The sequence below is a fragment of the Jaculus jaculus genome, chromosome 1, assembly GCF_020740685.1.
Source record: "Jaculus jaculus isolate mJacJac1 chromosome 1, mJacJac1.mat.Y.cur, whole genome shotgun sequence".
NCBI lineage: Eukaryota > Metazoa > Chordata > Mammalia > Rodentia > Dipodidae > Jaculus > Jaculus jaculus.
In genome coordinates, this window is record NC_059102.1 from 341613373 (window position 1) to 341638196 (window position 24824).

At 45.2% G+C, this 24824-nt stretch overlaps 2 protein-coding genes across 4 annotated transcripts in view; one reads left to right on the forward strand and one right to left on the reverse strand.

The window, feature by feature from the left end:
- The window catches only part of Bpnt1 (3'(2'), 5'-bisphosphate nucleotidase 1), a 33711-nt gene extending 10049 nt beyond the window's left edge, over positions 1-23662 (reverse strand). For 2 of the 3 annotated variants that reach the window (XM_004670107.2, XM_045141483.1), the window contains exons 1-6: positions 21452-21588; positions 10599-10726; positions 6863-6967; positions 3846-3953; positions 2066-2114; positions 317-408 (exon numbers count right to left, since the gene is read on the reverse strand). In XM_004670107.2, coding sequence (XP_004670164.1) covers positions 317-408; positions 2066-2114; positions 3846-3953; positions 6863-6967; positions 10599-10718 — 474 coding nt within the window. In that variant the 5' untranslated portion in view covers positions 10719-10726; positions 21452-21588. Of the gene's footprint in view, positions 1-316; positions 409-2065; positions 2115-3845; positions 3954-6862; positions 6968-10598; positions 10727-21451; positions 21589-23643 lie in introns of those variants that run through there. The other variant, XM_045141484.1, reaches the window with a different exon arrangement.
- A 488-nt stretch (positions 23663-24150) lies between these two features.
- The window catches only part of Iars2 (isoleucyl-tRNA synthetase 2, mitochondrial), a 66244-nt gene continuing 65570 nt past the window's right edge, over positions 24151-24824 (forward strand). The window contains exon 1 of the mRNA XM_004670106.2: positions 24151-24469. Within this exon, the coding sequence (XP_004670163.1) occupies positions 24203-24469 (267 nt within the window). The 5' untranslated portion in view covers positions 24151-24202. The remainder of the gene's footprint in view (positions 24470-24824) is intronic.

Genomic DNA, 24824 nt, shown 5'->3' on the forward strand with positions numbered 1-24824 from the left:
CCTGTAAGTCAGGTGTCCTGATGATCAGGCTAATCGGAAACCATATCCTACTTCCCACACGTCTGCACTTGAATCATAAATATATGAAAATGTAATGCGCACACTACGTCAATGTACCCACATCTGCATATTGACATACTCATGGGACCACTACCCCCTGAGGAGTTAATTTGGTATGTCAAAACCTGTGTATACTTTGAAAGGTACCCCAAGTGACTGCACGTGCAACCAAGCTAGACACCACTGGACTGGGTGGCATCTAGAACCATGGCATGACTGTCATCTATCTAATATTTTGTCTCACTGGTAGTCATACCTCGTAGTTGTAATATGGCTGGTTGATAATGCCTGCTATGGCTTTTCCTTCATAAGCAATTCCAATAAGAACTGTGACATTGTCGAGAAGACCTACAAAGGAGAAATGCCAGTTATGTAGCTTTCTCATGTCAATGTCAGCACAATTGCCCCAAGTAATTTCTGCAGTGAAGGTAAGGAATTGTACTGGTTCATCCATGACCAATCCTACTTATGTAAGATGCATAAACTGTAAGAGAAGTGGCCAGAGAAAGACAAACAGACCACGGCCACTAATCTGAATTGATAACTACTGTCTCACTAGGACACTTTACAAACAAATGAACAAAACAGCCATAATGCTGCCACCATTATCACTAGATTCCTCTGTACCCTTTCTGGCCCCGTCCAATTCACTGGGACCTGCTGGGTCAAATCTGTATTCCTGAATCATCTCTAGACTTACATTTCAAGCCTCCAGCAGGTCCTCAGAACAGGGAGACCTTGGCTTCTTAGGCAGTGTTAGAATCAGCTGCGGTAAATGTTACACAGAGTTCAGCTCCTTCCCAGAGCTAGTGACGAACCCAGGGTGGGCATCGGGATGTGTCTCATGTTCTCATATACGAATTAAGGCTATCTACAGTTTTTCTGCTCCTCAGAGGGTTACAGAGATGTTTTCAGTGCACACAGTACATGTATGTGCACACACACATAGACAAAAAAGGAGTCACTGATAGTTCTTTCTTATCCAGTGACCAAAGTTTATTTCTAAAAATTTTTTAAATGTTTCTTTTAAGCCAGGTGTGGTGGCACACACCTTAAATCCCAGCACTTGGGAAGCAGAAGTAGGGGGATCTCTGACAGTTGGAGGCCACCCTGAGACTCCATAGTGAATTCCAGGTCAGCCTGAGCTAGAGTGAGACCCTACCTCAAAAAAACAAACAAACAAACAAAACATTGTTTTTCTTTTGTCAAGTTGTAAAATTGATAATGAAAATAAGAAAACTGGCATAGATCATTTATTTATTTACTTATTTTGGGACAGGTTTTTCACGCTGTAACCCAGGCTGTCCTAGAACTCACTGTAGGCCGAGCTGGCCTCTAATTCACGCTTTTCCTACTTCCGCCTCCCAAGTGCTTTATACAGATCTTTATTTCAAAAATAAAACTCCAGCCTTCTAAAACCTAAACCTCTAGCTCTCCATATAGTCCTTTTTTGGTTTTGTTTAGATTGGGTCTCAGTCTATCCCAAGCTGACCTGGAACTCACTCTGTAGCCAAAGGATGGCCTTGGACCCATGGTGATCCTTCAACCTCAGCCTCCCCAGTGCTGGGATGAAAGGCCTGTGCCACCATGCCCACTACCTCTTTCTTTCATGTTGCCAAATTGCTGCTTTCTAGCTTTCCTCAGGTAACGTCTGGAGACGGGAGAGTGTGGGGTAGGCACGGGGCACTGGGCGACGGGGCATGGGCAGCGCAGGTCCACCTGCTGCCGTCTGTCACCCGGGAAAACTGGGTTTCGGCTTCAGCAATCCCTTTAGTAACATGGGTTATTATGCTCAGTGTCCCGACGAGGGGGAATCAGCAGTGTGGGCTGCTAGAGTACGTGCAGTGGTACCTCAAGGAGAGAAGCTTCTCTCTCGTAAGATGTCAACTGCCATGAACACGGGCAGCGTGAGGCCAAGACGTGGAGCACAAGGCCAGCACGGGAAGCCACAGGGCTCGTGCGCCACAGCCCAGCTTCCCGCTGTGACGGGCGAACAGACACTGACCTTCAGTGTACTCCTTGGTGCCATCCAAAGGATCAACCCAAACCACAAGCTGGAAACAAAAGTGAAAAAAAAAGAGGAAATATTCAAATCAAGTATGCAAAATCCAAAACAGAATTACATAGAGTAAAGCCATTCCCTTTTCACATGCTTAAACTTACAGGTGGTTTAAGTCAACATCAGCAGTTTAGTGACAGTAAAAGAATGTAAGGCTTCATAATCATGGAATAAATCCACTTAAATTTAACAAAAGACTGATCAGAGAATTTTCTAAAAATGCATATATCACTGTTTACAAGCAGGAGAGAGGAAGAGGGGGATGGGCACACCAGGTCCTCTTGCCTCTGCAAACAAACTCCAGGTGCATGTACCACTTTGAGCATCTGGCTTTACATGCATACTGGGGATATGAACCTGGGCTATAGGGCTTGCAAGAAGGCACCATAACCACTAAGCCATCTCTATGGACCCTTACTAAAGAGTTTTTACTGGGGCTGGAGAGATTTCTCAGTGGTTAAAAGCACTTGTTTGCAAAGTCTGATGACCTGGATTCAATTTCTCAATATCCATGTAAAGACAGGTGCACAAAGTGGCACGTATGTCTAGAGTTCATTTGTAGTGGCAAGCAGTCCTGGCAGGTACAAACTTACACTCTCTGCCTCTCTATCAAATAAATAAATAGACCTTTTACTAGATGTGGCTGATAAATGTTCATTGTCACTCACTCTTAAGCACAATGTCATGAACACGTGGTGCTCTAGGGGGCGCTAAAGGGAAGCCTACAGAGGCACCAGAAACATTCTGAACAATTTGTATGGTTATGTTATTTATACATATGTAATGATTAAAAAAAAAGTCTGACTACCTTAAGGACACAGAAAGTGGAATGGCTAATAAAACTGACAAAAGACTAAAAAGCAAATTCCTACTTATGATTTATTGATCCTGTGACCACTGATATGTAACAGGTGAATTTCTGAGTGAGAGCCTATTTCTGATGTCTCATTTAAAAAAAAAAAAATTACATACCACAAAACAAAATGCCTTCCTCACAGAAAGTATTCCATAAATTGTTTAAAATCAGTGAAATATAAGCCAGGAGCATCCTTAATCCCAGGAGAAGTAGGAGGATGGCTGTGAGTTTGAGGACAGCCTAGGACTACAGAATAAGTGCCAGATCAGCTTGGGCTAGAGCGAGACCCTACCTCGAAAAACCCACAAATAAACAAACTTTAGCGAAAGATGTCTAAATCTGGAACCACAGATTAATTTATGCAACTCTTAAAAGTGAGATGGCTTTTATAGCATTCTAGAAATAGCCCAGTAACCCATAACCAAGTATACTTACTATATTTAAGACTTTCTTTCTAAATGTATTCTTTCCCCCCCAAAAGTTATTTATTTATTTGAGAGAGCAAGAGGTGATAGAGAGAGGCAGATAGACAGAGGGAGAGAATGGGTGTGCCAGGGCCTCTAGCCACCAATTTGTGCATCTGGCTGATGTGGGTCCTGGGTAATTGAATCTGGGTCCTTAGGCTTCATGGTCCCTAAAAGTATTCTTAATACTGGTTTCAGGGCAGAAAGGGCATCTCAGGGAGCAGCAAATGAACTCTCACAGGTCACATCCATTTGGTTGTCTGCTACTTCTGTGTTGGGTCTTAAAGATTTCAAGTTCCTAGCGGTCTGGATTTTATAAGCACTGGCTTCTCCTCCTACATATTTTATTCCCGTTAAAATGGCAATAAGTTCAGATTCACAGAGAACAGAGCTCAGGTGGCCTTACATCTTCCTCCTTGATGGTCCTGTATTGGGACGGGCACGGCTGCTTCAGAACCTCCTCCCACTGGCCGTCTTCAATCAGCTCTGGATCCACTTCCCCAGAAGGCAGGTCCTAAAGCAGAGATTACACCCTCCTTGAGGCTGTTGATTCTTCCAGGATGCTTTTTTTTTGGGGGGGGGGCAGGGAGAAGGAGGGTCTCTCTGTAGCCCAGGCTGACCTGGAATTCACTATGTAGTCTCAGGGTGGCCTCAAACTCATGGTGATCCTCCTACCTCTGCCTCCCGAGTGCTGGGATTAAAGGTGTGTGCCACCACACCTGGTAAGCTTAGTTTTTAAAGCAAACCTAATGTAACAAGAACCCAAGGAAATAAACTGAGACACTGGGATTTCTCCATTATGTCCACCTTAGAGCCTAAAGTTGGGGGATTCCCTCCTAGAGTCTCACAGTTCTGACAGCTTACCTCACAGCTGGATCCTGACTTTTGTTTATACCTTGCTTCAGGACCACGTAAGAGGTACTCAAAACTTTCCCTCTTTCCAGTTTGGCCAAGATTGTATTTAAGTCCACTTTTCTGAGCTGGGTGTGATGGTGCACGCCTTTAATCCCAGCACTCAGGAGGCAGAGGTAGGAGGATTGCCATGAGTTCGAGGCCATATTGAGACTCCATAGTGAATTCCAGGTCAGCCTGGGCTAGAGACCCTACCTTGAAAAACCAAAAAAATAAATTAAAATAAACTCACTTTTCTGCACCCATTTCTTTGTTGTGTGTTTATGTGTGTGTGCGTGCACACATGTGCAGATGCATGTGTGTGTGTGTGCGCGTGTGGACAGAGTACAATGTCAGGTGTCCTGGAACTTGTCCATTAGGTTAGTAGGGCTACCCAGTGAGTCCCAGGGGTCTGTCTGCTCCACCCCATGCTGCTAGCACTGGGATCACAAGCATGTGCTTTCTTTTTACATGGGCTCTAGGGATTGAACTCAGGTCCTCATGCTCGTGAGGCAGGCACTTTACCAACTGAGCCATCTCCCCAACCCTCCTTGACCCATTTCTGTTTCCCCTTTTTCTTTTGGATTGCTTGGAAATTAAGGCAGTAGGTTATAACCCTGAGTGTCTGCTCATGCTAGAGCAGAGGATGGAGCTCAGTGGTACAGAATTCACCAGCACGTACGTGACTCTGGGCTTTATCCTCAGCACTATGAAGGAAAGGAAAAGCACACCAAAGGCGAATCATCACTTCCACTCCCAACCCCAGCCCCCAGCCCCAGAAGTCAAGGCCAGTCTGGGTTAGACAGTGAGATCCTATCAAACAAACAAGAACTAATTGAAATTTTAAAAAGCTTATTCTGCTGTTTCAGTCACATGTATGCAAGCTTAGTTTAAAATTGTTTTTATTTATTTGAAAACAGAGAGAGGGAAAGAAAGAGCGCATGAGAATGGGTACAGCAGGGCCTAGAGCCACTGAAAACGAGCTCCAGACACATGCACCACCTCGTGCATCTGGCTCTGGGTGGGTACTGGGGAACTGAACCCAGGCTGTCAGGCTTTGCCAGTAAGTGCCTTTAACCACTGACCCATCTCTCCAGCCTACAAATTGATTATTTTTTTGATTTTTTGTTTATTTATTTGCGAGCGACAGATAGAAAGAGGCAGAGAGAGAGAGAGAGAGAGAGAGAGAGAGAGAGGGAGAGAGAGGGAGGGAGGGAGGGAGAGAGACAGGGAGAGAATGGGCGTGACAGGGCCTGCAGTCACTGCAAACGAACTCCAGATGCATGCACTACCCTGTGCATCTGGCTAACGTGGGTCCTGGGGAATTGAGCCTCAAACCAGGGTCCTTAGGCTTCACAGGCAAGTGCTTAACCGCTAAGCCATCTCTGCCCACAAGTTGAATTTTTAAAGCAAAATATAAGGTAATAAACAAAGCCCATTCAAGTTTCAGAACTTTGCCAATTTTTTAAAAAAAATTTTGAGGCAATCCCAACAGTCTGACCTTTTTAAAAAAAAAATAAATGTAAGAGAGTGGGAGTGGGAGTGAAGGAGGAGAGAACTGGTGTGCCAGGGCCTCCAGCCCAGTAATTGAACTCCAGACGCGTGTGCCAACTAGTGCGTGTGTGCAACCTTGAGCACTTGTGTCACCTTGTGTCTGGCTTATGTGGGACATGGGGAGTTGAACATAGGTCCTTAGGCTTTGTAGGCAAGCGCCTTAACTCTGCTAAGCCATCTCTCCACCCCTAGCAATCTTTTTTTAAAAAAATATTTTATAGGCTGGGTATGGTGGTGCATGCCTTTAATCCTAGTACTTGGGAGCCAGAGGTAGGAGGATCTCTATGAATTAAAGACCACCCTGAGACTACATAGTTAACTCCAGGTCAGCCTAGGCCAGAGTGAGACCCTACCTCGAAAAACCAAAAAAAAAAAAAAAAAAAAGTATTTATTTACAAGCAGAGAGAGAGGAGACAGATAGACATTCTACAGAGAATGGGTAAACCAGGGATTAGTGCCACTGCAAACAAACTCCAGATGCATGTACCACTTTGTGCATCTGGCTTTACATGAGTACTGGGGAATCTAACCTGGGTCATTAGGCTTTGCAGGCAGGCACCTTGACTACGGAGCCATCTCTGAAGCCCCAATCTTTTCAACTTAATTTTTAGTGCTGGGATTGAATGTATGACCTCACCCATGCAAGCCATATGCTTCTTCTTAGTGCCTCAACTACGCTCAGCATGCGCTCTGCTGAGATCCACCTGCAGCCCCTCAACCCACCTTATAGTTTGTATGCTGAGTGTTACCTATGACAGTAACTGTATCTTCTCTAGCTAAGAAGCGAAACTTCTGCCCTAGATGTGGAACAAAATATTTTAAAATCAGACTTTCCTCCAAGAGCTGCGGTTACTTTGTGTTAAAACACATGATGCAATACTAACATTTTACCAGTGGTCTAAAACCCAATGACATGTCAGTTACAAATCCATATGATACACAGGAAGTAAAAAATACAGCGTTGCTGGTAGCTCTTACCTCTTCCCCTATAATCGTTAGCTTGGGGAACTTCCGCGACAGGGAAGAGCAGATGCTCACTTGCACCAAGCGGTCTGCTTTGGTCTGCAGGTCTGTGGCAGAGGTCTGTAACGAAGGGGAGAAGCTTAACAGGATGAAGATGAAATCAGTCGTCTTCAAAGTCCTAAGTGCACAGGATCTATATAATTTATATTACACTTCTGAGTTTTAGATTCCTAGAGTTAAAAATCAAATGAACCAACTAGTTTCTTGCCTTTTTTTTCTTTTCAGAGAAAAGCAGTTAAAATTCAGAAATAAAGCCATGCTTAGTGGTGAACTCCTTTGGTTCCAGCACTAAGGAGGCTGAGGCAGGAGGGTTGACATGGGTTTGATGCCAGCTTTGGCCACAGCGTGAGACTCTGTCTACATAAATAAATGTGAGAAGTGTGTGTTCGTGTGTGTTGCTGGCGGTCAGACCAAGGGCCTTGCACGTGCTAGGCCAGTGCTGTGCCACTGAGCTACAACCCCAACCCGATAACGGTTAAAGCTTAGAAAGGGCTTTTACATTATTTAGGATGCTTTTTTCTTCATTTCAGTAATTATTTCATAAGGCCTCTAGATTTCAACTTTTGGTTCACACAGGTTATGGGACAGGAAATGACTGGCATGCTAGAACACACCTATAACTCCAGCACACCGAGGAAGAGGCTGCAGGATTCCTGCCAAGTTCAACACTATGTTCTCCACATGGCTTGGAACTATACTCTACCATCGTGAGTTCAAGGCCACCTACATAGTGAAACTGTGTTCCAAAAACAAAAACAATCAAGAAAAAAAAAAAAGAGAGAGAGAGACAGGAAAATTACACTTTCCCAGAGCAAAGTTAAACATTATATCATTAATGCTTGCAAAGTGTTTCTTACATAATTCATTCTGTAACCTCCCCCTTGAGAGGTCCCAAAGGTTACATATTAGTGCATTAGAAAGAATTTTGACTTTTTTTGGTGGTGGGGGAGGAGTGGAGTGAGTTAAAACAGGATCTCATGCAGCTGAAGCTGGCCTTGAATTTAAAATTCTCCTGCCTACACTTCCCAAGTGCTGAGATTATAGGCAAAAGCCGCCACATCCAGCTTAAGAAATCATATTTCTAAAATAAAAAAATTATGAAAATGGGCTGCAGTTAAACTTAATATACCATTCAACCATGTTACTCAACTCCATCCCAGTTTTTGGCAGTCATACTAGTGAAAGATAGTAGAAGATTTTGCAAATCATACCACAATCTCCTCTGTTACTTTGAGAGGATTTTTTAAAAAAATTTTATCTTATTTTTTATTGAATTTATTTCTTTTTAAATTTTTATTAACATTTTCCATGATTATAAAAAAAATCCCATGGTAATTCCCTCCCTCCCCATCCCCCACACTTTCCCCTTTGAAATTCCATTCTCCATCATATTACCTCCCCATTACAATCATTGTACTTACATATATACAATATCAACCTATTAAGTACCCTCCTCCCTTCCTTTCTCTTCCATTTATGTCTCCTTTTTAACTTACTGGCCTCTGCTACCAAGTATTTTCCTTCTCACGCAGAAGCCCAATCATCTGTAGCTAGGATCCACATATGAGAGAGAACATGTGGAGCTTGGCTTTCTGGGCATGGGTTACCTCATTTAGTATAATACTTTCCAGGTCCATCCATTTTTCTGCAAATTTCATAACTTCATTTTTCTTTACTGCTGAGTAGAACTCCATTGTATAAATGTGCCACATCTTCATTATCCACTCATCAGTTGAGGGACATCTAGGCTGGTTCCATTTCCCAGCTATTATAAATTGAGCAGCAATAAACATGGTTGAGCACGTACTTCTAAGGAAATGAGATGAGTCCTTTGGATATATGCCTAGGAGTGCTATAGCTGGGTCATATGGTAGATCAATCTTTAGCTGTTTTAGGAAACTCCACAATGTTTTCCACAATGGCTGGACCAGATTGCATTCCCACCAGCAGTGTAGAAGGGTTCCTCTTTTTCCACATCCCCGCCAGCATTTATGATCATTTGTTTTCATGATGGTGGCCAATCTGACCACAGTGAGATGGAATCTCAATGTAGTTTTAATCTGCATTTCCCTGATGACTAGTAATATAGAACATTTTTTTAGCAGGGCATGGTGGCGCACGCCTTTAATCCCAGCACTCGGGAGGCAGAGGTAGGAGGATCGCTGTGAGTTCAAGGCCACCCTGAGACTACATAGTGAATTCCAGGTCAGCCTAGGCTAGTGTGAGACCCTACCTCGAAAAACAAAACAAAAAAACAACAACAAAAAAAAAAGAGAACATTTTTTTAGATGCTTATATGCCATTCATATTTCTTCCTTTGAGAATGCTCTACTTAACTCCATAGCCCATTTTTTGAGGTAGGGTTTCACTTTAGCTCAGGCTGTCCTGAAATTCATTATTTAGTGTCAGGGTGGCCTCGAACTCTTGGAGATTTTCTTACCAAGTGCTGGGATTAAAGGCATGCACCACCATGCCCTGCTCCCCACCTTAAGAGTGTTATTATGTTGAAATTATGTAAGACCGACTAGATAACTGACACATTATATTATCTAAAAAGCAGAGTTCTTATAATAGTTAACAATGAGATAAGGAATGAGATAAAATCTTCCCTTTTATCCTACTCTAAAGTCGCTGGATATTTCAAGGTAAAGTATTATTTTGCTGAAATGTAAACTTCACAAAGGAGCTTTATTCTTCAATGGATTGTGCCTGACACAAAGGAAATGTTCCATCAATATCTGTGAAATGAAAGCTGGGTGTGATGGCTCATGCTTTTACTCTCAGCACTTGGGATACTGAGGTCGGAGGATCACTGTGAGTTTGAGGCCAATCTGGGCTACAGAGTTCAGGTTAGCCTGGGCTAGACTTAGATGCTGCCTGGGGGGGGGGGGGGAACAAGCTACAAAGATATTTTATATATATTTGTTAAATGAGTCCACTTAAGTAAGTAGTTCGGCTTGAAGACTGGCTTCCAATCAATCACAGTTCGGCGGCCATTACTGTAGAGACAAACACTGCCATGCCGACAGCCACTCATTCAAACACATGCGGCATCTCAGCTCTTTTCCTTTAAGAGAAACACTTCTGCTCTTTGTGTCAACAAAGTACTAGCCTCATAATTTTGGATACCTTGGGTGACAATCTAATTTGTCCCTCTTTCTTTTTTTTTTAAAAATTTTTATTAACATTTTCCATGATTATAAAAAAATATCCCATGGTAATACCCTCCCTGCCCCCCCCACTTTGTCCCTCTTTCTTTTTTAAGTATTTAAAATTTTTATTTATTTTGGTGTGTGTGTATGTGTGTGTGATGTATGTGTGGCGTATGCGTGTGTTTGTGCTACCCCTTATGGCTGTTACTGCTGTGAATAAGGAATTTAAATTTCTCATTTAAATGGCAGGTATTAACAAACATGTGAAACGTCCTAAAGACAGAATGATTTTGCATGTACTAGAAGACTCTACGTTTGGTAGTTTGGTCCTGGGGACAGACATCAGCCAGTGGCAAAGCCACACAAATGAAGATTGTGAATGAAGTCTCTGAGTCATCTCCAAGCGGGCATGGAGCCCACTGGCATTACAGATTTTCTAGTCTCAGCCATTTTAGCTGTAAAAACTATGACATCCTTCCACTGCTGTGTGGATAAATAAAAAGACCCTCGGAAATAAGAGCTGACTTGCGGTACAGTACCTTCTGCACGATGCCCAGGTCTCCCTCGGCAATGACACGCCTGACGATCGCCCCTGCCTTCTGAGCAATGGAATATGCAGAGGCCACCAACCGCATCAGCACGGTGTGACTGGAAGCCATGGTAAGCCCTGAAAGAAAAGCCAGAAAATATTTTGTTACTTTAATGACCAATTGCTGGAGACTGGAAAGATGGCTCAGTGGTTAAGGTCACTTGGTTGCAAAGCCCGACTGCCCAAGTTCCCTTCCCAAGCCATTCACATAAGCCAGGCATACAAAGTGGTGCACGCTTCCAATGCTCACATAAGTGGTAAGGGGCCCTGATGCATACACACACACACACACTCTTAATGAATAAACATAAATTTTAAAGTATCTGAAACATTAAAAAAAAAGCCAGGTGTGTTGGCACACACCTTTGCTCCTAGCACTCAGGAGGTTGCAGTAGGAGAATTGGGTTCCAGGTCAGCCTGTACTAGAGTGAAACTTTGACTCAAAAAACAAAACAGGGCTGGAGAGATGGCTCATCAGTTAAGACACTTGCCTGCAAAGCCTAGCAACTTGAGTTAGATTCCTCAGTACCCATATAAAGCCAGATATACAAAGTGGCTCATGCGTCTGCAGTGGCTTGAAGCCCTGGCACGCTCATTCTCTGTGTCTCTCGTCTATCTTTCTCTGCTTGCAAATAAATAAAAATAGTTTTAAAAACTTCATTTAAAAACAAAAGAAAATGGGCTGGAGAGATGGCTTAGTGGTTGAGTGCTTGCCTGTGAAGCCTAAGGACCCCAGTTCAAAGCTTGATTCTCTAGCCATGCAAGCCAGATGCAAAAGGTGGCACATGTATCTAAAGTTTGTTTGCAGTGGCTGGAGGCCTTGATGTTCCCATTCTCTCTCTCTCTCTCTCAAATAAATAAACAAATTTTAAAAAATAAAACAAGCCCAGGTGTGGTGGCAATCACAGAGATCCCAGAATCTTTGTGGTTCAAGGCCAGCCTGAGACAACATAAGTAATTCCAGGTCAGCCTGGGCTAGAGTGAGATCCTACCTCAAAAACCAAAACCAAACCAAAACAAAAACCCCCAAAGAAACAAAGATCATTACTAATTTTATTTACTTGAATTCAGTTTGATACATATTTATTGAATGCGTAGGACAGCCTCAATTAACTAAGCAGGATCTTAATAACTCCCACCTCGGCCTCCCGAGTGCTGGGGTTAACAGCGTGTGTCACCACACCCAGCACAACTATGTACTAGAAAATACCTGTAAAAAACAATCTATTCCATTCCCAGCTACCTTAACAAATCTTTCACCATTCTTTCTCTCTGTTGTCAGTGTTCCTCTGGGTATTTCAAGCCCAGAGGCACAAACTCCATATGTGAGAAAGTTTTGTGTGTGGGGTGTGTGATGTGTGCTGGGTTTGTGACGTGCAGAGGTCGTGAAGGAAGTTTCAGGGGCTCCCAAGTATAAGATGTGACATCCACCTGCGAGGAGCTGAGATGTTGGTGGGTTGTGAGCAAAATAATGTAACCTAAGTTGTTAAGTGCCAAGACAGAGCTGGATGGATGGGAAAAGGGACTTGAGCGAATGTATGGGGCGATTAAAGAGGGTCTGAGGAACTGGGAGCCCAGCGGTAGAACGCTTGCCTAGCAGTCTAGCATGAGCAAGGCCCTGTGCCAGTCCCTAGCAGAGGGCGAGAGCGAGCAAGCATGTGATCATAATTATCTTCTAAAAGAATCAATGTACATTCTTTAGAGACTGAATAAAATTTACTCTCTTTCATTGACCTCTGTCCTCAGCAGTGGCCAAGTAAACAGGACACACCTCGGAACAAGCGGGGATGGAGACCCACCATTCAAACAAGCACCGTGGGTCAGAGATGTCCTCAGCTATGGCAAATGGACAAACTGGCCTTTAGGATCAAGTGTGTTCTTCCTAGAAAATCCAAGTCAAAACCTGCAGTTTTAGTGGCTGTTCTGGATGCTGGGAAACTCCACCGTGGGCCCCTTCTGGGCTGAAGGGCATACATCCCTGAAGGTTGCTCCTAAAGGTTTTCTTTCTTTGGGAAATTATCTGTTGGCAAGAGTCACTTTCCCCCAAACTTATCAGGAAGGATTTCTTTTTTCCTTTCAAAGTTTTATTATTTATTTGAGAGAGAGGGAAATAAAGAGAGAGAAAATAAAAATGGGTATGCCAGGGCCTCTTGCTGCTACAAAGGAATTCCAGATGCATGTACCACTTTGTGTATCTGGCTTTTCGTGGGCACAGGGGAACTGAGCCCGTGCTGGCAGGCTTTGCCAGCCTGGAACCCCTGAGCCATCTCCCCTGCTCAGGAAGGGTTTATTTATTTACTTGTTAGTCTTGCTACGTAGCCCAGGCCGGCCTCACACTCACTGTGTGTCCTCACACTAGCAATCCTTATGTCTCAGTGTCCTGAGACTTGACAGTACAAGTATGTGCCTCTATGCTTGGCAGATTTAAAGGCCACTCCCCATGTCAACTGGGCTCTGACAGGCTCTCCTAGTGGGCTCAGCTGAGGTGTTGGCTGATACTACATCCCAGCCCAACCTCTTCTCCCCCACTCTCTTCCCTTTCCTCCTACAAGTCAGCCCTCCACATTTCCTAACAGCCAGCCGCACTCTATCTCCTCATTAGAGTGTTTATGAGGAGCTGGCCTGGGACAAAAACTTGGGCTGGAGATGGTGAAGCCAATGGGAGAGCACTTATGTCACAGACAGAAGGCCTTGGGTTGAACAGAACAGAAAAAAAAAAAAAAAAAAAAAAAGCAAGGTATGGTGGGCCAGACCTATAATCCAGCACCCAGGAAGCTGAGGCAGGGGGATCCCAAATTGGAGGCAGCAGCCTGGGCTGTTCCGGAAGTCCTAGGCCAACGCTGCTAAATAACAAGATCTAATTCCAGAAAGAAAGATGATGACCCCAAACCAAGCCAACAAAGCTTTCCCACCTCTAAATTAAATTGGCCAACATTACTTCATTGCACATTTTCACCCTTATATGCAAGAATAGATAAAGGACACTATAAGCCTTGATTCAGCACCATGGTTCTATCACCCAGTTCTGAATGAACAGTTGACTTTGTTTGCTTTTAAATCCTTTCACATCCTCTTCTGTCATATTTGTTCTATATACAGGGATTAAGAGCAGAAATGAGATAGTAAGCAAGTGTTGCAGTCAGGTTTGCATTGCTGGCAGAAATCACCTGAGCAAGGGCAGCTTGGGGAAAGAAGGGTTTATTTTGGCTTATAGGCTCAAGGGGAAGCTCCATGATGGCAGGGGAAAATTATGGCATGAGCAGAGGGTGGACATCACCCCCTGGCCAACATCAGATGGACAATAGCAATAGGAGAGTGTGCCAAATATTGGCAAGGGGACACTGGCTATAACACCCATAATTGCATCCTCAAAAATCCACTGTCTCCAGGAAGCATTAATTTCCAACTGCCATCAGCTGGGGAGAGTAGCATTCAGAATGCCTAAGTTTACGGGAGACACCTCTGAATCAAACCACCACATTCTACCCTTTGCCCCATAAACTGATAATCGTACACAATAGAAAATACAATTCATTCAGTCGAACTTTCAAAGTCCCCACATTTTTTTTTACTAATCCTAATGATGTGCATACATCTAAATAATCCACAGAATAAACATTCATACTTCAAAAGATGGCACTGGCATAGCACAGAAATATTCAACCAATACAAGATTTAAAACAACCAGGACAGGGCTGGAGGGATGGCTTAGCAGTTAAGGCATTTGCCTGCAAAGCCAAAGGACCCAGGTTTGATTCCCCAGGACCCATGTTAGCCAGATGCACAAGGGGGTACACGTGTCCGGAGTTCATTTGCAGTGGCTGGAGGCCCTGGCACACCCATTCTCTTTCTCTCTTTCTCCTTCTTTTTCTCTCAAATAAATAAATAAATAAAAATATTTTAAAAAGTTAAAAAAAAATAACAGGGCAAACATCAAACTTTGTAGGTTCAACAACTCTAGCCACTCTAGCCAGTATCAAATCTCCAAGTTCTTTTTTTTTTTTTTTTTTTTTTTTGGTTTTTCAAGGTAGGGTCTCACTCTGGTCCAGGCTGACCTAGAATTAACTATGTAGTCGATAATTCTAAGCAGCAACAAGTCTCTGGAGTTCCAATTCCACCATTCCAGCTAGGCTACTTACAGTCCTGGAAAACTTCATCAGGGCCAGCAACTTTCCTTAGAAGCCATCTCATGGTCCTGGCATCTCCATTGGGTCTCCACTGCAACCTATGGTTCATCCTCATGATGGCTCCATGCAGGCATCCATCAAACCTGCTTCACACTGCCCATGGCCATTCCCAAAACACAAGACCGTGTTGCAAGCTCAATGACCCTCTCTTTCCTGCATTTCTTATACTCCACAGTACCAGGTAGGGTGCCAATTTGTTAATCCGGGGGGAATAAAGCAGACTTTGAAGAACAAGACACTCCTTGAGCACTCAGGCCCCTTCAAGAGTCTATATTCTTCCTGTTGCCCCAGTGCAGGTCAGCTGGCCCAATCTCAATGGTTGTAATCTCTTAATTACAGCTGAACAGGCAGAAGTTTCGGCCTAAACATTTCTTTCTGTGCCATAACCCTTTGCACACACCAGTCAGTTTCTACGCAAAGCAACCCTGCACAACTTCTCAGGACACAGGCCTAACAGCAATCTTCTCACACAAATTGATTCAAGCCCAGTCTAAGCAAAGGTCTTTCTCACTTTCATAAACCAAACCTCACAGTCCATAGTTCTTACTGCCTTCAGGTCTTTCAACTCTGACCAGAATAGTCATCAAGGTGTACTTATAGCACTGCAAGGCATCTCTGAGGTCAAGGTTTCAAAACCTTCCACATTCCTCTAGAAAATCAGCTCCAAAATGCCAAAGCCACACAGTCAAGTGTCCAGCAGCAATCCCACTCCACAGTACCAACATTACTATTGCAGTCAGTTTCCATTGCTGACAGAAATCACCCAACCAAGTGCAGCTTTTGGGGAAAAAAGGGTTTATTTTGGCTTATAGGCTTGAGAGGAAGCTCCATGATGGCAGGGGAAAACGATGGCTTAAGCCCACATAAGATGGACAATAACAGGGAGTGTGCCAAAAGCTGGCAAGGGGACACTGGCTATAACACCCATAAGCCTGCCTCCAACAAAACACTGACTCCAGGAGGCGTTCATTTCCAACTGCCATCAGCTGAGGAGACTAGCACTCAGAACACTAAGTTTATGGTAGACAGCTGAACCAAACCACCACCAGAGTGTTCTGAAGCTGGCGTACAGTAACGAAAACCATACTGTGACCCACAGCTGCTGGGGTTAGGCTTAAAATCAAATGGGTGTCCATGTAGTATTTGTTTTCCCTATGCTGTAGCCAGACTATTTCCTGACTTATTACATACTACACATGGAATGAAGCAGTTATGACCATTACTACTTCAGGAACACCACAAATAAAAACAATAGTACTAACATCTCACTGGCCTTACCATCATTCCCTTTCTATCTCTGAACAGCCGTATATCTGGCTTACTCTGCACTGGAAAAGAAGTCTCTGGGCAATTTTACATGCACACACATTCTTTTCTGTGCTGAGGATGGAACCCAGGCCCTGATAGGTATTTTCCTGTTTTTTCCCCTCCCACTCAGTTATATCCCTAAGCCTATCTAATGCCTTAACCACCGAGGTTATGTTAATTTGTTGGAATGCCCATCTAGTTCCCAAGTTATATAAGACTTCTTTGGTGATAGGGATCATTTTCTCTCACTATATGGTATTGTTTTGACTTTTCATAGCTCTCACTTACCTTTGAGCCAATGAAGCAATCATTTGAGCCTTATCAGGTTTCAGGTATGACTAAACCATTTCCTCTTAGGTTTGCCAAGTACACAGTATTTTCTTCTTCCAGTGAAAACCTTCCAGGCTCAGTGTAAGTACTGCCTGCCTTACAAAACATATTCTATGTTCACAAAGTACAGTTTAAGGAGAATGCTGGTTTATGAGATAAAGACAGAAGAATGAGGTTTCATGTAGAGAAGAATGCTGCTTCACCAAGATTCCACAAGTCACTTTTAGTTGGCAAATAAGGAAATGGTTCTGCCTTTTGTTCCTACTGAGATACAGACTTATAAGTTAATAATGAAATATTTGTTTCCAAGCCCTAGCTGTTTTTTGCATATTTTCAAATTTTTATATATTTATTTATTTTATTTGAGAAAGAGAATGATGGGTGCACCAGGGACTTCAGTTGCTGTAAATGAACTCCAGATGCATATGGCACCTTGTGAGTCCTGGGTCCTTTGGCTTTGCAGACAAAGTCTTAACCAATAAGGCATCTCTCCAGCCCTTTTGCATATTTTTTAATGCATGCATACAATTTTAGATCTTGGTGTAAAGGAGATGTTGTTAACCATATTATCAAAACACAAAGTAAGCCAGGTGTGGTGGCTCAAAAAGAAATAAAAAACAAGAAAAATAAACACAAAGCCTACCAAAGAGAGTCCTGTTCCTTATGTTGTTTTGGTTTTTTGAGGTAGGGTCTCACTCTGGCCCAGGCTGACCTGGAATTCACTATGTAGTCTCAGGGTGGCCTCGAACTCACGGCAATCCTCCTACCTGCACCTCCCCAGTGCTGGCATTAAAGGCGGGCACCACCATACCTGGCTTGCTTTGTTTTTGACATAGGTCCTCATCTTAGCCCAGGCTGACCTGGAAGTCAGTTTGTAGCCCCACACGGGCTTCAAACTCATGGAGATCTTCCTGCCTCAGCCTCCTAGGTGCCGGGTTGAAGTTACAGGAGGACAAAGAACAAAGCCAAATCAGCCATAGCCAAGTTAACTTCCTTAAAGCAGCTCAAATTACATCCATTATACTTCCTTCTCTACAAGTCTTACATTTCCTGGGTCCAAAAACACTACTTCCTGTGAACATGTCTTTGTAAAATCTGTTAAAAGTAACATGTGGTTGAGGGCTCTGGTACTCATTTGCTGTGTGACTTCAAGAAAAACCACCTAAAGCCGGGTGTGGTGGCGCACGCCTTTATTCCCAGCACTTGGGAGGCAGAGGTGGGAGGATTGCCCTGAGTTCGAGGCTACCCTAAGACTACGTAGTGAGTTCCAGGTCAGCCTGGGCTAGAGTGAGACCCTACCCTGAAAAACAAAAACAACAACAAAAAAAGAAAGCCACCTAAATTCTCTGTGCTTAAGTGGAAATCATAGCACCTATCAGTTTAGGTTTTGGTAATTATTAAATAAGTAACACACAGACAGCACTTGACCCTGAAGATAAGAATCAAATAATGCTGGGTAAACACACTCAAATGATCTTATTTCTGGCTATCCAGCAGGAACACAGAGGTGGGCTAAGGGCAACAAATTCTTGAATTTTTTGGAAGGGTCTTATGGTTTGTATGTACCCCACAGACCCATGTGTTTGAACACTTGATCCTCAACTGCTGCTGGTGTTTTGTGAGGGTGGGTACCTTTAGGGAGAGTAGAGCCTAACTTGGGGGTATGTTGTTGAGGAATGAGTCTTGAAGAGGTATAGGCCAGCCGTGCTTCCTGCTTAAGCTCTCTGGTTCCTGATCTGCCAATATGCAAGAAACCACACTGCAAGCTGCCACTGTCATGTCACAGACAAGCGGAGCCTCAGCTGCCAGGCCTGCCCATCAGGATGACTGTATCCCTCAGCTGTCAGGCCTGCCCATCGCGATGACTGTATCCCTCAGCTGTCAGGTCAGTCCATCACAATGACTGTATCTCTCAGCTGTCAGGCCTGCCCATCACAATGACTGTATCCCTCAGCTGTCAGGTTGGCCCATCACGATGACTGTATCTCTCAGCTGTCAGGCCTGCCCCATCAGGATGGACTGTGTCCCCTTAAACTGTGAGCCAAAATAAACCTCTCTTCCCTTAAATGCTTCTGTCAGGTATTTTGTAAAAGTGAAGAAGTAAAGTTAACTTATGCAAAGGGTAGTCTGACCTCAAGAACGTTTTAACATAATATACTAAATATAATACACTATAATAATAATATGCGACACCAATTATCACAGAACAGGTTCTTTTTTTTTAACAACATTTGGACTTTCTAGGAATAAATAAGATAAAGGTTGTATAACAAGGCAATCAACCTAAATTCCATTCATCTGAGCAATATTTGCAACTCCCAACCAGGCTAGTTCTGGAGAATGAAAAATAATACAAGTTGGGTGTGGTGGTATACACCTGTAATCCCAATAGTCATGAGGCTGAGGCAGGAGGATTGCTGCAAGTTCAACAAGTTTGAGCTGGCCTGGACTATGTACCAGGCTAGCATGGCTATGTAGCTCAAGGTAAAATAAGACAAACAGGAGAAAGAAAGAAAGAGAAAGGAAGAAACAGAGGTTTCTTCTCATAGCCTTGAGGAAATTTCTTTAATTCATACAAAGATGATAAGCATGTGAGGATTAGGATCTAAAAATGACTGATGTGTGTTCCCAATCAAAATAGTAAAATGAACTGGGTGTGGCAACACACACCTTTAATCCCAGCACTCGGGAAGCAGAAGTAGGAGGATTGCCATGAGTTTGAGGCCACCCTGAGACCACATAGTGAATTCCAGGTCAGCCTGGGCTAGAGTGAGACCTTACCTAGAAAAAAAAATAGTGAAATGATTTACCTGTGAAACTTGACCAGGTGATACTAAAGTTCAAGGCATCGAGATAGATAAATATGTAAGAATGAGAGAGCAGATTTTGAACAATTAATCGATAGGTTTTTGCAACCTGTAATCCCAGCACTCAGGAGGCTGGGCAAGAGGACTGAGAGAGTTTCAGGCCAGACTGGGCAACCTACCTGTTGAGAAGACCCTGTCTACACACACACACACACACACACACACACACACACACACACACACACACAGAGCCACCCACCCAATTCCAGAATTAACTCCCTAGCACTTTGAGGCAGGATGATCAGGAGCGGAGGTCAGCCTAGCATATGTAGCAACATCCTCCCCCCAAAAATACAAAGGGAAAGAAAGAGATGAAACTCAATTGTGCACAAATGGTGGGACAATTGCTAGACCTTGAAAAAAAAAAAAGTTAGTTAGGGGCTGGGGAGATGGCTCAGTGGATAAGCGTGAGAACCTGTGTGTGGACCCCCAGAACCTGTGTCAAAGCTGAACCCTGTGGCAGTATCTGTCATCCCAGCATGCCCACAGTGAGAAGGGAGGCAAAGACAAGAGCATTTCCTCAAAGCTCGTGGGCCAGCTAGCTTGGAAAGGAATACACCAGCCTCAAACCAAGTGGAAGGTGAAGACCAACTCCAGAAGTTATCCTGTGACCACCACACATGCACTGTGGGACACATGTATCTGCAATCACACACATGAACATACACACACTGAAAAAACGGGTTTTTTTTTCTTTTTTTTGTATCCTTCATATTAAAATATGTCCAAGTGCCAGGAGTGGTGGTGCACGCCTTTAATCCCAACACTCGGGAGGCAGAGGAAGGAGGAATACCATGGGTTTGAGGCCACCGTGAGACTACATAGTGAATTCCAGGTCAGCCTGAGCTACAGTGAGACCTTGCCTTGACCCCCCACAAAAGAAAAGTCCAAGTAACCCTGTGTGGAGGTACACTCCTATAACGCCAGCACTCATGAAATTGAGGCAGAATGTTCAGTTTGAGGCCAGTCTGGGCTACATAGTGTAAACCTGTTTCAAAAATCTATCTGGGTCTGTCATGGTGGTGCATGCCTTTGATCCCAGCATTTGGTAGGCAGAGGTAGGAGGAATATAGTGAGTTTGAGGTCACTGTGAAAAGACATAGTGCATTCCAGGTCAGCCTGGGCTACAGTCTGTCTTGAAAAACAACAACAAATCAATAATCTATCTACCTACCTACCTATCTATATTCCAAGTCAATTAGTGTTTTTTTAATTAAAAGAATGAAACTATAACAGTGTGAGAATAATTTATAAGTTTGTAAAAGCCTTTAAGACAAAAGAATAATGTATTTATAAATTTACCTAAAAATGAAAATGTCTACATGACAGAAAGCTGTAGAGAAAGTAAATGCATACTTCACATAGAGAAAACCTGTACTAAGTAAAGGAGCTATCTGGTAAAGGGTTCTTACATAGCAACTTGTAAAAGATGAATAATCCAGTAAAAAGTGATCCAAGCACAGTTAACAGATGAGTCTTGGAAAAAGAAAAGTATTGGCCACTGGTCACTAAATAAATCTATGCAGTTCTCAACTTTACAGACCATGAAAGAAACACAGACAAAACAATGAGAAATGATTGTTTAAGACTGGCATATATGAGTTTGTCCAGTGTGCCCAGAGTCTGAGGGACTTGCGGCCCTGGGCACCTTTCCTAAGCATACAGAGGGTGAAATCTCTTCGGAGGGTCCTAAGAGCCTTTAGTAAAAAGTAAAATGTAAACGTCTTCTGATAGAACTATTTTATTTTAGGGACACTCAAACGAATCACGCCGGGCTGCAACTCTGTAGAAACGACAACAGGAAGAACATCTGCTATGATACCGAACTTTGATTTCTTAAGAGTTTCTAAGTATGGCTTTACTATAGATAACAACTGAAGGCTAGTTTCGCCGTGCAGCAAAAAGACCTGGAGGTGTGAAAAGAAAAGCCGAGAGACGAGCCAGTCAAATGTGGAGCCCCGAAGACTGGCCGTGGGGCCGCACTCGGACAGCCGCGGTCATTTGCCTCAAGCTTTTGTTCAAGGCTCACGTCCCTTGAGTCTCCTCCAGTCTGCGCAAAGGGTTGGAGGTCTGCCCGAGGCTCTGTCCTGACGCGGCCGGGAAGAACTTACAGTCACTAGATCTGGAACGACACTCCAGGGGCCGACACCGAAACGCCGCTGCGAGCACAGGTCCCCCGCCGCGTCCGCGCCGCCGCCGGGCTTTCGCGAGGTCGGCGGGTCAAAAGCAGACCGAGGACAAGGCTGGCCCGGCACTGCGCATGCGCGAGGCTCGGCGCACGCGCACGCGCACTGCGCCGCCCGCCCCGCCCCGCCCGGCCGCCCGCAGGAAGTCCGCAGCCGCGGGGTGCAGTTCTGGACCCCCCTAAAGGATCATTTCTGTTGCTGTTGTTACCGAGTCAGGTTCTCTGTAGCTCAGGCTGCCCTCGAACCCGTCATCTTCCTTCCTCCTCCGAGTGCTGGGATTCACCCACGGGCGCCGCCGCTCCGTCACACAACCCCCACCCTTCCAACCTACAAGTTCTTGGGAAATTATTTCACGAGGGCATGGTTCTGTGTGTTTCCTTGCCAATCTCAAAATTTAGTAATCAGAAGCAAAATATTTTTTATTATTAGGGTTATCATTACCTCTTTTTTTTAACTTTAAAAAAAATATCAGAGACAGAGAATGGGTGCTCCAGGGCCTCTAGCCACTGCAAACAAACTTCGGATGCATGCGCCACGATGTGCATCTGGCTAACATGGGACCTGGAGAATGAAACCTGAGTCTTTAGGATTAGCAGGCAGGCAAGCGCCTTAACCTGTAAGCCATCTCTCCAGCCCCTCTTTTTTTCTTCTTATTTCCAAGGTAGGGTCTGGCTGTAGGCCAGGCTGACGTGGAATTCACTATGTAATCTCAGGCTGGCTCTTAACTCAAAGCGATCCTCCTACTTCAGTCTCCCAAGTGTTGGGAGCTAAAGGCATGTGCCACCACGTCCAGCTACATATATATACACATATATATACACATACATATACATACATATGTGTATGCATATATGTACATATATATATACATATGTATTTGAGGTAGGGTCTGACCTGGAATTTACTATGTACTCTCGGGCTGGCCTTGAATTCATAGTGATCCTCCTACCTCGGCCTCCTGAGTGATGAGATCAAAGTGTCGGCGCTGCCCTGTACAGTTTATTATTATTATTTATTATTATTATTTTTTGGTTTTTTAAGGTAGGGTTCACTCTGGCCGGGACTGACCTGGAATTCACTATGGAGTCTCAGGGTGGCCTGGAACTCACGGCAATCCTTCTACTTCTGCCTCCTGAGTGCTGGGATTAAAGGCATGCACCACCACGGCCGGCTTCAGTTTATTATTTAAAATACATATATTTTATTCGTTTGTAAGTGTAAGACCCCCAGAACGAGGACCCCACGCTCTGCCCGGAAATGGCGACACCCCAAATCACTCACGAGAAACGGTCTTGATGCAAACAGCAAGAGGATTTTTATTCCAAGCACGCTGGGGCCCACAGTCATACACCACGCAGGGGTAGAGGACTGCAGAGCCCCGAATGCAGGAATGGGACAGTTTTTATAGGGTTTCTAACAAAGCCTGTGCATTAGACCAATTATTTTTTTAACATCAGGAGCCTGTAGGGTGCGAGCCAGTCAGTTTGTGCCACTCCATAGTTTCTAAGCCAATTAGTTTAATTTGTTCAAGCCCCTCGTGGACCAGTCTCCTATGACCTTGGTGGTCAGCATTTGCGCAGGTCCTTGGGTGGGGGTAGCAGAGTGTGGTATCAGTCTCCTATGACCTTGGTGGTCTGAGGCAGGCTGCTACAGCTTATGTTGTGGGATACTAAGGCTTACGGTGCAGGCTATTTACAGAAACCAAATAAGTGGTTCACTTTATTACTCATTTCCCATTCTTGAGGGCTATCTCATGCCCTTTTTACCTAGTTTTATATTAACAACGGGCTCTGATATAATGAGAAGAGGGATTCTTGACTTGCTTCCAACAGAGAGTAAAGCCTGGAGTTTGAGGTATGCAGGGGCCCGCTTAAGCTCCCTTTGGAGCGTGATAGTATTTCTGGGCTTCTGAATTCTTGGGCCTTTCATAAGGAGAAACAGAATAAGTATGGGTAGGCGAACTCTCGTGCCACTGCACACTCCAGACACAAGCCCCATTTAGTGCAGCTGGCTTTACTTGCGTACTGAGGAATCGAACCGCGGTCGTGAGGCTGTGCAAGCAAGCGCTTTGACCAGCCACCGCTCCATCCCTATTACTATTTTTAGATTTTACTTACTTTTCTTTGAGACACAGAGAAAGGGGTGGGGGAGAGAACGGGGCGCACCCGGGAGGGCCTCCAGCCATCGCAAAAGAGCTCCAGACACAGGCGCCACCTTGTGCATCTGGCTTTTCGTGGGTCCTGGGGGATGAAGCTGGGTCCTCAGGCTCCACAGGCCAGCGCTTAACCGCTAAGCCACCTCCCCAGCCCCCATTACTGGTTTTGAGACCGGCTGTCGCTCGGCGGTCCTTCCAGCTCCACGGTCGGCTGGAGCGCTCGCAGGCGCGCCCCGCCGGCTCGCACGGACGTTTGGCGGGTTGCACGCCGCGGTGACGCCGGAAGTGCACGGCGGCTCCAGAGCGCGCCGCGGGGGGCCGGCCACGCACGGCGCGAGGCGGCCTCTCGGCCCTCGCCGACCCGGAAGGTCGCACACCCTCCGCTTCCCCGCCTCTTCCGGCCGGGGCGGGCGCGTGCGCAGTCCCCCACAGCAAGTCCAGGGTTTCGGGGGTCCCTCCGTTTAGAGGCCGGGCAGCAGCCAGGGACCCCCGCGCCCAGAGGTCCGCCCGGGGAGCCCGCCATGCTTCGGGGGCTGCGGCCTCGCGGGCGCGGGGCGGCGGCTGTGGCCGCTGCCCGGAGCTTGTGGAGGCCGCCCCGCCCTGCCGATCGCCTGGGGTGGCTCTGGACGGCGAGGCGGCTCCCGGTGCGCCCCGTCTCCGGGGCCAGTGAGCAGCAGAGCAGCCCGAAGAGCAGCAAATACCGGGACTCGGTGCTGCTGCCGCAGACCAGCTTCCCCATGAAGCTGCTGGGCCGCCAGCAGCCCGACACGGAGCTGGAGATCCAGCAGGTACCCGGGCGCCGCGGGCGGGGGACCCCGGCGAGGCGGCGGGAACGCCCCCGAGTCCTGCCCGGGAGGCGCCTGCAGCGACGCGCTGCTGTGCAGGCCATGGCCCGTCTTTAGCACCCACACGCCGACTTTGCACACACACCTAGGGACGTGTCAGCAAGTCAACCAACATGTGCTCATGCAATTGAAAACTCAACTGTAAGGAGTGACGGGAACTTAAAACGTAGTCGGATGTTTGCTTCCTTGGTTGGAAGTTTGAAGGACAGACTAGGGGTACTTCTAAGTCCCCTGTGTAGACTGCGCCTCTGTCGCCTGTATTAGACTGAATTAAGTAACGGCGGAGAATCACTGCTTT